General features: G+C 36.3%; 1 protein-coding gene across 1 annotated transcript in view; it reads left to right on the top strand.

Moving 5' to 3' along the window:
• CNTN3 (contactin 3) overlaps positions 1-14,812 on the top strand; it is a 60,952-nt gene that overhangs the window by 14,905 nt on the left and 31,235 nt on the right. Inside the window, exons 5-8 of the mRNA XM_009283371.2 lie at positions 4,712-4,915; positions 5,212-5,314; positions 6,292-6,476; positions 14,506-14,642. Of these exons, the coding sequence (XP_009281646.2) occupies positions 4,712-4,915; positions 5,212-5,314; positions 6,292-6,476; positions 14,506-14,642 (629 nt within the window). The remainder of the gene's footprint in view (positions 1-4,711; positions 4,916-5,211; positions 5,315-6,291; positions 6,477-14,505; positions 14,643-14,812) is intronic.

Raw genomic sequence — 14,812 nt, 5'->3', positions numbered from 1 at the left:
GGGGGGGGGGAGCATGGCGCTGAAGTCCAGGCACCAAGAGCAGCCTTGCAGCTGGTTGCACTGGCTTTCTGAAGGAAGGACAGGCTGCTCGAGGCAGTGAACTAAGTGGGATGAAGTAGCCAGGGTTTGCCCAAGTAAGAAAAGTAAAGTAGTTAATGAGAAGTTTGAAGGTAGTACATGTAAGATAAAATGCATTATAGCCCCTGGGGGCACTCGCATCCACACGTACAGTGACCTAAACCCATAGCAGTGTAATCCTCTAAGGATTAGGCTGCCGTGAACCAAGGACAGTTTGTCTAGGTTAAGAGCGTCCTCTGGGAGTTTAATGCACTTTTACCTCATGCAGATTAATTCCCCGCTTTTAAATAATTTGTTTGCACTTTCCTAGGGGTTCCTGTGCAGACCGACGTACAGAGCTGTCCTCAGCAGTGTTGACAAACTGACGTGTGTGTGTGTGTGACTGCCCCACAAAGCCGTACCTGCTGCCTTCGCGTCTGGGCCGCGAGAGCTCGCTCCTTCCTGAGCGCTGCTCATCCACAGAGCGAGGGGCTTTTCTCCATTTGCTGTCACTTCATCGCAGTTTGAACTGAAACTGGGCCAAATGATGAACTAATTGGTTTCTTCCTTAATTATGGAATCTGTCATTATCCTCTCAAAATCAGTGTTACTTTTCCATTACTTTTACTCTTAACTCTAAGGTAGATAATTCAAAATAGCTGGCTGTTACAGATTTCCATGTCTTTAATTGCAGTTTCTGTCACTGCTAAATTTTGTCTGATTACTTTCTTGCAAACAGGTTTTTTTTTTAAAAGCCATATACCATCCTGCGGGTTAGGCAGAGTGCCAGTTGAAGACAGAAAATAGCGGGATATTTCAGCTTCCCGTTGTATCTCTGTTACAGAATATTGTAAAATCTGAGTTGGAGAACTGCATGAAATAATATAGATTTGGGTATCAATGATTGACATGAAACTTCTTTTCTTTAAAAAATAAAACATAAAACCTCTAACTATTGTTCGGTCAGCTTGATGCACTCAAAATCAAATATTCTAATTTCTTTTCAGGATTATTTATGGAAACATCTGCTTCAGTAATGTTCAAAACTGACCGGATTTCCCTAAGTTTAAATCTGTTTCAGAACAATATTGTTCACATCATTTACTTTTGGCTATTTTAGAAATGTCATTTCAGTGTGAATTATGGGGCTAGTGGGTATATATTAAGCAGGTGTATAGGAGTGATGGTCCAGAACAAAAGGAGCAAGCGATGACCTTCAGAATTTGTGCATTTAGTGGATAAAATAAACTTTATGAATTGTCCTTCTCCTTTTGGTCATAGGTCTATATGCTTCCCCACACAAACACAAACTTTTGCTTTGCTGATTTCCTGAATTCATTTGTAGTTTTGGATTTCCACAACTACTGTTGTCTCTTAAATTCTGTTTACAAGAAATAAAAATTGCCCTGGTTCCATTCAGTGGTCTCCCACTGATGTGTTGCAGCCTCTCTTAGAGGAAAGGAGTAACATAATTAAAAGCAATCTTTTCAAAAGCGTGTACAATGAGCTTAAGGCCTAACTTTGAACCCAGTTAAAAACTACTAAATGTGTGAGCAACATTCTTTTTTCTTACATAGGAAGTGAAGATAGGGGTTTTTTTAAGGCTCATAGATGGCAGGAAATGACCATGGTAGACCTCAAAGGCCGTGCCGATTTAATTGTTGAATTTTGTAAAAATTTAAGTTTAAAAATGACAGGCAATTTCGTAAGCAATTATTAATTGAACACTTAGGTGCACAAAGCGCCTAGAACAGTATGAGCATGCTGAGTGTGTTGTGGCTTGTAGACTGCACAGTAAATAATAATCAAATAATGCAAAATAAAGAGAAGAAGCCAACCAAGATGTAGTAAACAAATAAAAATTGAGTAATAACTGTAATTTCCAATACCTTATCCATGTATGGTCACCAAATAAGGAGAAAATGCATTGGAAAGCGAAGGCTTAGGTCTCTGAGGAAGCTCGGGAGAGGCATATTACTTCCATTTATAACAGAAAATCAACTGAAAACTTGTAATTGACAGAAAGGGAGTGAGTTTATGTCCCTTGAGGTGCCCTGGGATCAGCAACAGGCAAATGGTGTAAACATAATAAATCACAGAACAAGTTGTTTAATACGATATTTTTTGGAAAATAAGAATACAATTTTGTAAAGTACTATAAATATAAAATGAGATATGGCTGGGGGGGTGGGGGAAAGAAACACCCTGCTCCTTTTTTAAGAGAGTCGATGAAAATATATGTTGAATGGGAAATTAGGTTTCCAGGAGTGCTTATTCATAGGCTGTTGAAGGATCCAATTAAACTGGAATACACTTTGCGTGGCTTTCATAATCATAATGACTGATTTCAATGAGTTTACTCTAGACTTAACCCAATATAATAGGAACGAAATCAAGCTGCTTATTTTCCTGCTGCGTATCCAGATCTGTCCGTCCCCTTTGAATGTTTAGAATAATGTCTTTTTTTCTTTTTATTTTCTTTTTTTTTAAAGAATAAAATAATATTTTGAACTAAGGAAAACAAGTAGCTCAATAAATACCAGAACCAATAAAGCCTGGCTTCCCACACTTTTGTGTCTTGTGGATGTCTGAGTTTGATGTAGAGCTGAAAATGTAAATTATTTTTTTCTTACAGTTCCTGAATTGATACCTAATTTGGTCTACAGCCTTTGCCTCAGCCTTATGGTCACTCTCTTCATCCAGCTGCTCTGCAGAAATGGAATTATGCTTCATTTTCTAGTCTTTCCCATTTAACAAGACCATATAATCTTTCCTCTCAAAGAGGTTTTAGTCCCCTTTAAACTCTTAAGGTGTACTCTTTCTTTTTTTCCTTTTTAAAAATTATTATTTATTTTATTTTTTCTTTTTGAAGTGGCTGATAGATATTGTATAGTGCCAGACCACAGCGAGAACAGTGCACAGATGCCACCTCCCTGCTGCGCATTGCTTACTCAACAAGCCCTCACAATTCAACAGCAAACCATTGACACCTACATCTTGGTATTTGTTGTAAGATGGGAGAAAAGCTGTACAGAATATTTTTTTTGTTGACTGTATGAATATTCTTTGGCTTGTGTATGAGACTCTTGTGGCACATCTCAAAAGTCTTACTGAAGTCAAGCTGGATCATAGGGTTTTACTTTCCACTGCACTAACTACCCTATCTTTTCTTGGCAAATCTTTGTTGGCCTTCCTTATCATAAATTCATTATACCTCTCATGCTGTGTAGGAAGGAACTTTTAGTGAAAGCCATTGTTTCACCTGAGCAGACACGCTGCAGGTCCAGAAGGATAGATGGCTGTTTTGAACAATAAATATTTCCAAAAACGACAAAAGTTTAACTCTTGAGAAAAGTCCTGAGACTGTTAATTGTTCATATACACCACTCCTGCAAAATTATGTTAATGGAAGGAGTTTAAATATTGATAGAAGAAAATTAAATGCAATTATGATAAGCCATTTCATTTGATGCCCTTTTTGGATTAGCCAGTCCATAAATATTTTAATAATGTCATTTATCGAATGTTTTTTCACCTGTGCAATCTTACCTTGTGTTAAATTTCCTGTCGGCTTAGCGCTTTCCTGGGTGCATATTCATACTCAACTGTGAGGGTTATGAAAATGCCTACTCTCCATTTCATGACTGCATCCAAACATATGCACTTTCAAATTAAACCTGTGCAAAAAGGGGTGATCTCCATTTTGTAGGGGCAGTGCGAACACTACAAGATATTTTAACATGAAGGCAGGTCAATCAAGCTATTAATCGTCTGTAATTAGCACTTGCAGAAGCTGTAATCTTTTTATAAACTTTCAGCTGAGTGGCACATGGGTGAAAAATTATTTCTTGCCTAGAAAACCATTAAAAATTAATTTCCTTTGATTCTGTATGAGACAAGCACATGGCCTTGCACAGGAAGGGGCTTTTGCCAATTAAAATTGGACACACAGAGCTCAGAGTGGTGTTGAGAAAAAAATAAATTCTAGTGCAGTTTTTGCCAAATCTCTTAGTTTATCTTTTGAAGTGTGGTTTTTCCTTTCAAAAGACCATAATGAATGGCAGTGAGGGCTACTTTGCCGTATTATGCAGAGATTTTTTTAATGGAATTTTTATGGACTTTTGTATCAAAAAAACAGTTTGGCTGTGTGGTAAGCCCTACTGGGAATTCATGCTTCTTTTGACATTCCTTTGGCTTGCATACTCCTGTGCTGTTTCTATCTGATAAGTATCTAGCTGAATTGTTAAGTAACTACTGAATGAGTAATGATTCCATTTTAGCAAAGTTTGGTCTCATTTTTGTTGTCTGCTCCTATTTCTGTCCATATTAAGTCTTAGGAAAAAAAAAAGAGGAGATAAAAAGCATTATCCTTGCATAAACACTTTGAATTCCTTTTACCTTTTTCTCCTGCTGGAAGAGTTACGGCTTTGGTGAAGAAATGATTTGTTTTGCCTTTTTTGGGTTTTGCTAGTTTCTGGTACTTCTTAAAATTTATTTTTCTTAGTCATTGGCTCTCTGGTCCTATTTGTTACGTCATACAGTATTGTATATAATACAATATTGTAAAGTACAGTAATAAAATAAACTGATCTTTGAAGCAAAAAATGTGAAAAACCCTACCAAACATCTTTACTTCTTTTTTATTCCCAACTAGAATTGTCATTTGCTTGGATCTTCAATGAATATCCATCATTTGTACAAGAGGACAGTCGGCGATTTGTGTCTCAAGAGACCGGTCACCTCTACATAGCCAAAGTCGAGCCGTCGGATGTAGGAAATTACACCTGCGTTGTAACTAGCACTGTGACCAACAGCCAAGTTCTTGGGTCACCAACTCCTCTAGTGCTGCGCACGGATGGTATGACTTCCTTTCTACGTCGTGAATAAGTAACACATCTAGTCATCAGTGAACGTTTTTGACTCTGCATTTTCAGGATATTGGTTGCTTTATAAGAAGATAAACTATTTTGTGTTGCATGCTCCTCTTCCTCTCCTAAGTCTGACAGTGATTTCACTGGCAGGTCCCTATGCTTCTCTTTATATATGGAGTGCGAGAGAAATAAACTTGATTTTGAATTTAATGTGATGTAATGCTAAAGAGAGGAAAAAAGGCTTTAAAAATTGAAAATTACCTTTTGCAATTGTCTCACATAGGTGTGATGGGAGAATATGAACCCAAAATAGAAGTTCAGTTTCCTGAGACGCTTCCTGCAGCTAAAGGCTCAACTGTGAAGCTAGAATGCTTTGCACTAGGAAAGTAAGTTTTTTTACTTCACCCATACTGAAAGTTGAAGCACACTAGGGTTCATCTGCACAAGAGATGTGGAGTTCTGGCAGTTGTTTTGGCGGTGTTTTCTAATGACCCTATTTTGATCATCACAATTACTGCCTTGGAATAAGAGGGCAAAGAGTCTTTGAGTAATTTTTTATTTTGTTTAGAATTAAAATGTATATGTTGGCAACACAGGAATTTACTTTTCATTTCAAATTATCTTGAAGAAGATCAGTGCAGTTTTGCATATATCCTTTGACCTAGCTCTGCTTTCTCTGTGTAGAAGGAAATGTTGTTAAAGTCTGCCAGAATTTTGTCTGAATTTTACTGTTAAATGTACTTGATGCTTTCATAATATTTTTCTTCCCTTATAGCTGAAATAAAGATTAAAATGCATTCCTCTTCCGAATGATATTTCATACACAATGGATATCTTTTCTTTTTCACAAATGATCTGAGAATGCATTTATGTTTCTGTAAATGTATTTACTTACCACTTTGTGGTTTATTTGCAGACAGCTTTGTCAGGTGTTCATAATTTTAAGCGCCCGATTGATAACTTCATCACATACTATTGCTTTGGTTCCCCAGCTAGGTGAGTGAAAGTTTTAAAATCGGAGAATGAATGGCTGTTGTATTCTCCTTCCATGGAAGTCACTGGTAAATCTCACCTGTCTTCAGGGGAGGCCAGTGCTGATTTACAAGAAATTTTACAATCATTGGACATTCACACAGATATTCATGAAAAATTTGGTACCACAAATTATAGCGTATGATACAGAACAGTACATGCAAATCAGTTGCCATAGTGTCTGACCATCTGTCATATATGGTATGAATACCACTTTTGACAGAAGCATTTAGTTATTTCTGAGTTTTATTGTATATTAGTTTAAGTTTCTAATTTTGACAATCAAGTACTGTAACCAAAGCTGTTTAAAACCCCATTATTTTCTTTTTAGCCCTGTGCCTCAGATTAACTGGAGAAGAACTGATGGTCTGCCATTTCCAAGTAAAATAAAGCTTAGGAAATCCAATGGCATGATTGAAATACCTAATTTCCAGCAGGAGGATGCAGGACTATATGAATGTATTACTGAAAACTCAAGAGGAAAAAACATTGCAAGAGGACGTCTCACTTACTATGGTAGGAAACTTACTTTCTCCTTCTCTCCTGCCTTTCTTTCCACATGAAGTATAAGCCACTCTAGGGTACTTTTGGGTTTATAGCTTCTGCAATGCCATCAAGCGTTTGTGCTTAAAAATCCGTGGCATCTCAACTACTCGCAGAGAATGAGAACTTCTGCACCAGGTTTTTGCATAACACTTGTAATAAATGTCCAGGCTCAAAAGGGTTGCTAAGAGTAGTGTAGAAAGTGCTTATGCTTATTTTTCTATGATGGAAAGACTTTTTTTTAAACACTACTTACTGGTCCATTGGTAAAACCTTAGATTTTCAGTCAGTTGGGTTTATTTGGGGGATCATTTAGGCCTCGCGTTTACAGGAAATATAAATTTTGTCTTGCTTTAGGCAAAGATTACTGATGGATATTGTCAATCCTTTGCTTTCAAAACGGCCAATTTTATTTTAAAATGAGAGAATATAATCCAGCATAGGAAATGAAATAATATGAAATTTAATAGCTGGAAGCAGACAGTGTTTCTTATGCATTTAAGGCTATAGAGTGAAATGAATATCGGCAAAGCACATTGCTGGTGTTTTAAAGCTAGAGTGATTTGCAACGAAGTGGTAATTGACAATTTTTGTTGAAGCCAGATCTCGGCAAATAAAATTTTCTTTAGGTAGATGGCAATTTAAAGTGTGTTTCAGACTGTGCTTTGGAATGCTATTCCTCATGTAGAAATATTTGAGCAAAGATTTTTTTTTTTTTAATTTTTTAAAGTATAAAAAAGCGTGGAGCATAGCTACTGTGCAACTTCAAGCAAACGTTCTTTCTGTTCACTACTTCTGTATGGGAAGCTGCTGTTTACTAGAACACACAAAGCGCTGCAGTGTAGGTTTTAGTTAATGAAGATTTTAATTTAAGGCACAACAGATTTTATAAGGAAGAAGGAAAAGAGACTTCTCCCCCCCTCAACTTCCAAATTAATAGTTACACTGAATCACTGCCCCATCATCGGAAATGTTCAAGGTTAGGCTGGATGGGGGACTTTGAGCAGCCTGAATTTTCCATGTACTACTTGTAATTACGACTTTTTGAGAAATCCTATGAATGACAGGGCAAAAGATCTAAGATGCTTCGTCTGCCAGCATCATCTGTCATTCCAAACTTGGCACTATGCATTTGATTGGATAAAGTGACTTTTATTCGCTACTTGAAAGTTTCAAACAAGTTGTGGTTTGTACATCGGTTTGGCTCAGTATTCCTATTGCAGTTTTAAATCAGGGCAGTTGTAAGACATGTCAATGTAAAATACATACAAAATAGAGTAGATTTGCTCATTAGTCCTTGTAATGTAATTACGACAGTGGGCAATCTTGAGATATTTGACCTGCTTCCCAAGTTTTGTTTTGCTCATTAAAGGACCCAGAGCTGAAATAAAGGATGTTGCTAATCAATAAAGGCAAGCAAGTTGCAGTTTTGTGACAAGTAAATTAGTGTGAACATCTTCATTACAAATCCAGAAAGGGATTTGAACTCTCAAATAGAGTTCATATTCCAATATAAATGTCTGCCCATATTAGATTCATCCCTAATATGGATGTTTATCCTAAAAAGAATAATGAGACCTGTAATGGCATTAATGGCACTCCAACTGTTTCATTTCATTTGTTCTGCTTAATGAAACCCATTCTGCAGAATTAAGTAGATGTAAGTAATCTTTCTTATTTTGTTACTTGCTTTGTTGTTGCAAATGGAATGCCAGCAAGTCTGTGTTCAGGATAGGATCATTTTAACACTTTTTGATAATTTGAAGGATTTTGATTCTGTTTGTAGATTAATAATGTTCTATAACTGAAGATAATATCTTCTGATGGCTTGCCACTGCATCTGATATCAAAGCTCAGAAATCTGTCTGGTAAAGAAATCTAACCATATGCCACTCAGTCTTCCAAGAAAAGATCAATATTTAAGGAAGTTGTTCTAAAGGCAGATGAGGATTTGGCGAAAATTAATGCAATATACTGAAGACTTAGAATAAAAAACATCCATCTGCCAGAAAGTACCAATGCTGGCAAAGATGACTCAAATCTATGTGGTAATGTTAGTGGATGTTGGCTGCTGTTAAAACATTTTATGGTAGAAGTGTAAGACGTGTCTGCTAATCCTATATAGAAAAAGATACGCATTACAAATGGACAAATTCCTTTTTATTTCAATAGTGAAACATTTATTTTTCTCTCCTCAAAAGAGCAAAGCACGTTTCTGGCTTACCCAGGAAAGAGTATAAGAAGAATTGGGGTTAACATTTTCCAAGTTGTCTTAGTGAAATAATGTGAAAAATAAATCTCTTCAGGGAAAAAAAAAAATAGATAAAAATTTTCCATTTCACTGAAAAATAGAAAGTTTTCCTTTCTTTGCAGATTTTAAAGATTCTTTGTAAATGAAACAGAAAGCTAGTCCTAAACAAAAGCTTGAAACATTTCATTGCTCTGCTATAAAACAAAATACTCGTATTCTCCTGATTTGTTTTATGAGCTGAAACTGTAAAATTTGAATTCTGAAAATTGGGGTTTTCAGTGCATAAATGGTTTGATTAAAATTAAAAAAAAAAAAAAAGTTATGTTTTCTGTGCTATCCTGCCTTTCTTCCAATAATGAATTATAGTCTTGAAACCACAAAGCATTTGAACATAGGCTCAACTTTAATTGCATCCGTAGTCATTTTCTAAAAAATGCTTATAAATTTGGTTTAGAAATTCTGTGCACATCTGTAACTCTCTTTATGAAAAATAAAATGAGTCTGCTTTTTCTAATTTTATTGTGGGTTTTAAATATAAGTCTCAACCCATAGTTGAAGTTGGTAATTAAAATAGATACTCTAAAACACATATTTTGGGTTCTTTCATAACATTACTAACAGACTATTAATCTTTCTTTTTTGTCATGAAGGATTTTATCAAGAAAAGCCCAACATCAAATGTTCAGTTTTTTGTCCTTTGTATAGTTCCAACATTTGTTTAATGCCAGTTTTCTCCTCAGGGGAGTTCAGAATGTGCTAAAAATAGGACAAGATTATCTAACTTTGATTTAATATAAAACCTGAATATATAAATAATTTGCTTTCACTTTATTAGTATATTCGTTTGTCATCGCTATTAGCCCTTTCCATAAAGAGATAATAAAAGAAGAAAGAATCAATGAGGCGTTTCATGGCATGGAAAAGTGAGAAGAGATGAAACAATTACATTTTTGTATTTTAAGATGCAATTAAACATGTAACGTGGTAGAGATATGTAAAGCAATTAATTTAAAGTATAACTGAAGAAAATATATTCTTAATTAGCACATGCTGATTTAATGGAACTCATGCTTGACAGTAGCAAGGTAAAATGTTTAACGGGGAGAAAATATTCTGCTGCTGTTCTCCTTTTGCTCTGCAGTGGTGCTCTGTGATAGCAAAGGTGAACCCCCCCAGTAATACATAGACGCTACATAATTTTTTAGTATATCAAAAAATACTTGTATGTTTTGTTAATTACTTTGGTAATAATGTGCCACCAACATTATACTGAAACTACATTATTCCTGTATGTGGAAGAGTCTCACTGTTTAAAGCTTTTGTCTGATAGCCTGACTCTATCTTGTTCATGGAGATGTCTTCAAAACATTAACTACAAAACTATAAATGACTAAATAATATCAAAGAGTTGCTGAGTTTGATCAACCAAGAGTATAATTGTCGATGCTGTCTAATAATTTAATTGCCTTGCTACAGAGACAAATTGTTCATCTTTTTTACATCCTAAAACTTTCCCCAATGAGGTAGCAACTACCTGTTGCTTGAGAGCATTTTTATTTTTGAATGGAAGTCAAATAATGGGCATCTTCAGGGATGCGTTGGATGCTTCTCTAGGCCCAGTTGTTTTATCAGAAAAAAAGTTATTCATGCTTAAAGTCACTTGGAGTTCTGAGATAAAATAAGATTCATCACTTCTGTAGGCATCAGTATGAGTGTCATAGCCTGACTTTCAGATATACTACCTAGAAAAATGGTTACATTTTCTGTTGGTTTTTTTCCCCAGTATGCTTCATAGCTGCTTTCTCTTGAACTATGGAAAGTTCTTTTTGACTCTGATTTATTGCCCAACTGCTGAGCTATCCAAAGGTATTTTCAAAGGAGATTTCCAGCCCAGCTTTCAGACTGTAAATTTCAAAGTAAAGATACGTGTATAAGCAGACTGCATCTTATCTGCGAGCCCCAATTAGGGACTGTTATGGAAGAGCTTCCCGTAGTCTTCTGCCTCCAAGCAGAGGCATGGCAGACCTCAGTACTCTCTGGGAGAGCACAGTGTCTAGGCAAAAGTCATGGGCCTGAAGCTCTGCCTTTCCTTCGTGCTATTCCTATGGCTTACAGAATTAGGAGGAGATTTTTATTGGAGTCTCACGCTCTGAAGGAAATCAGATATAAAAATTCCTGTTGGCATGCATCATTCACGGTACCCCACAAGCTATTTGCGAATTAGATCTCAGCTCGACTTCTGAAAACTGTCAGCTTCTTCAGCCATTGCTTCCAAGAGCTTCGTTGCAGTCACTCATTGCAGTTGGTCTTCATTCGCATCAAACCCCAGAACAGTCATCGCAAAGGGTTTCTTAAAAATCTAAAAAAAATGGTTCTTGCTTTCTTTATGGCCTACAGTGTAATGAAGCAACAGTTGTTTTCTTCAGGAAGACCTGCCTGGGCTAATTAGCTGGAAGAAAAGGGTGATTGTAGCCACCAAAAAAAAGGTGACCGAGTCTTCTCACTGCGATAAATTTTATGAAGTTGCACACTTGTATCACTTCTTGCCTGTGGGACCATGAGTATTGCAAGGAATATTTTAGGCAAAAACAACTGAAGCAAAATAGAGTCTGGTCTTTTTCCAAGTGACTGACCATGAGGCTGACAGCTAACCTTCTTTAGAAAATCAGTTACCTACAAGTATTTCGTCCTAAGGGAACTTCATATGAATCTTTCATGAAGGTTGCATAGCAAGTTCCTAAGAATTCTTAATATTACCACACAATACGGATTCCTATCACAGGCTCAAACCCTGCACTACAAACTCCATTAAAATTAACTTCCAACTTCTCAACTTACAGGACGTCATCTTTTTTTAATCTGAATGAAAATATGTTGCCTGCTTGCCTGTTCCTTGCTTAAGGAGGAAGGAGTGGTGTCTCCTCAGGACAATCTGAGCTGTACGCCAAGCCAATGCAGTAGCTCCATGAGAGAATGAGGCTTTGTTACCAAGTCATTAGTCTTTCTTAAGGGGCACAGATGTGGCAGTGGGGGTGGAACCAGATGTTCTAAACAGGTAACATTTGCCTAACAGCGACGAGACCTCAAGAGGAATAAAGCTGTGTATTCAGAATCATCTAGGTGCAGTCAGGCAGAGCTCAATAAAAAGGGCAGTGCTGGCCTTGGAAAGTCATGCTTATGTTTTGAGAGGGTGTGTAGATCTGCTGATACATGACCTTCTGTCTGCACTTTTCTCAGCTGCTGCAAGGTGGACATCTTTACCTTGGCCAAGATTCAGAGTATTCAGTGGAATATTCCCAGCTGGAATTGCCCCTGTTTAGCTGCCTTTTCATTTTTGAACTGGTTAGTTGAATTGTTCTTTTTCAAAGAGTTTAAAAAAGGCTGTAAAAGTATTAGAAAGACTTTGAGATTGAAAGGGTATTTTTCTTTTTGGTGAATTCCTTCATCAGTAATTTGAAGAGAAAAAGAGCCTTCCTCAAGAAAATCACTACAGTCTACGTCAACACTCTCTTGTGAATAAGCACCATAAATTTCTCACATTGTGGCTTGGGAAGTTCTGTTCTGTTCATTTCTGTTCTGAGTGGTTGTCTTGCTCCCACGCCTTCCAAAATGACCCAGTTTATCATATCTACCGTGGAGACTTGGGAAACCCTCCAATGAAGACTGTCTGACATGAAGAGTCCTAAAATGAAGATTTATGGTGTAGACAATGTTTTTCTTATTAATGGAACTGAATGCAAGATCTTGAACTTGAAAATAGACTATATTTAACCTACTTTCAAGTGGAGATGTGCAGCAGATGTGAAATATTGCACATGTATGGATCCATCAATAATTCAAGCACTGTTGCTTGTTGCATAAATATTTAGGTATGCACAGTACAGGAAGCATGCCGACATGGAGTCCTGAGCTTTCATCCCCTTGACACGTGGGGCAAATACGCCAAATGACAATGTGAGATAGAGACAATGGCTCTTTCTTGAACTCTAGTGTTGTAACATTAACTTTCAAGACTTAACCAAAATTAGTATCAGTAAGATAGTACATTTGTCTGATGCAAAGATCAGGTTATCCTGTCTTTTAGAGCTGACCTTGATAAAAAGAGTGTAAAAAAATATATCATCCCCAAATCAGGGAAAGGCATTAATTCTCATGGGGTATAAGGGATGTGCAAAACAAAAGAAATAACAGAAGGTTTCACTGTCAGCAAATACTGGTTGAATTCCAAAACCTCCTAAGTTAATTATCTCAATGAATACATTTTAGTAAGTTCTTCTGTGAGAAGTTAATCCTAAGTATGTGTATATATAAATCGTAAATAGTATTAATCCTTGTTATCATGAAAGTATGGTACTTACATGATCATGTTGAGATCTTATCGCTGTATTGCAGAATATATGATGGAGAGAAAATTTGTATGCTAGAAAATAATGAATCTTTTTTTAATGAAATGAATACCACCCGTCATCCAAACGTTGGTCTGCTGGTCTTGTGCCTATGGCAGTGGAACAGATTCAGCTCTCAGCTGTGCTGCAGACATCCCTTGTGGTCATGGGCAAGTCATTAATTTCCCTGGTCTGAATTAATTGCTGGTGTAACTCCATTGTAGTAGGAAGTTCAACGGGAATTAATCTGACCTTCTGTGCTTCCAAAACTCATTTATTAAATATTAATATTTTCCTGTATCATCAGGGACTTTTTTTTCCCTAGTTGTTTTGATGTAAGAGTTATGAGATTTTACTAAATTAACAATTGAGGAAAATCTTTAAGGTAATCAAATTGACTCTGGAAAATTCTTTTGCCCTTAGCTTGCAATCAAGTTTCATCCTACTTTTTATCTCTTTTCTCTATATGCAATATCCAGAATTTATCTTTTCTTGGAGAAATAGCAGATATTGAGATTATAAACTTTCTGGTAAATAGAACAAATTCAAAGAAAATTCACATGAATTAGCTATAAAAGTGTTGTGCTCTTGTGTGAAATAGCACTAAAGGAATAAACTACTGTTGTCTTTCATGCAGTGATGTTTATTTGCCAAGTGAGCTTTTTTTTTACCCTATGAAAGCTGTAACAGATGTTTTAAACTCTAGCTTTACAGTTTTAATTGTGTTTTAGATAATTCTGAAGGGCGTATGGTATTGATACATCAAAATTTTCTTTAAAAATCAGTGATTTTTATGGGCTTTCTTAAGGCCATATTTTGGTTTGCATCATGCAAATGCTGTGCTAAGACTGATGCTTTCAAAAACAGTCCCATATATCCATGTATTCATCCAGTTAAGTACTGACTAGCATTAGAAAACAATCTAAATGGTATTTAGAACTAAGGCTGACATACCATTACATTTTTTTAGGACTTAAAGGATTCTGTTCAGTATTAATTTGATGATTTAGCTACAGCAATTATTTAATTCCAGTATCACCACTAATTTCTTCGTCTTACATTTACATGGATTTCAAAGTTGTGTTGTTTAATCATTTGTGATTTTAATATTGGTTTCACTAGTTCAGCTTTAGTGATCTGTAATCTCAGTTTTCTTTCGGTTTACTGCTTGTAATAAAAATGTATAAAAGGAACAGCGAGTAATTTGTTTCATTAGGTGACTTGAAGCAGAACCAGTGAGAACCTCTGTTGGTACAAACCAGTCCATGCAGAAAACTGATGAGTGCCGTGCAAATTAACCCTTTGATTCTCATATGGAACAGTAACTTGTTAGGGTCTTCATTGTTGATGTGTATTTCATCTGCAGCAAAACCTCACTGGATCCAGACGATAAAAGATACTGAAGTTGCTGTAGAGGACACCCTGTACTGGGATTGCAGAGCAAGTGGGAAGCCCAAACCATCGTATAGGTGGCTGAAGAATGGAGACCAACTGTCAATAGAGGTAACCTTCTGTTTTGAAAACGTGATGCTATGTAAAATTAACAATATTTCGTATAAGTGTGAGAGTTCGCAAAAGTCCATGTAATTATTCAAGAGAAATATTTTATACTGGTTTTCGTATGTTTGTCAAGAGCATCCAGATGGAAACTTCAAAAGCTGCAATACCAGAAA

The sequence above is a fragment of the Aptenodytes forsteri genome, unplaced genomic scaffold, assembly GCF_000699145.1.
Source record: "Aptenodytes forsteri isolate BGI_AS27 unplaced genomic scaffold, ASM69914v1 Scaffold262, whole genome shotgun sequence".
Taxonomy (NCBI): domain Eukaryota; kingdom Metazoa; phylum Chordata; class Aves; order Sphenisciformes; family Spheniscidae; genus Aptenodytes; species Aptenodytes forsteri.
The sequence above is the reverse complement of the archived record's forward strand: the minus strand, read 5'-3'. Positions and strand labels throughout refer to the sequence as shown.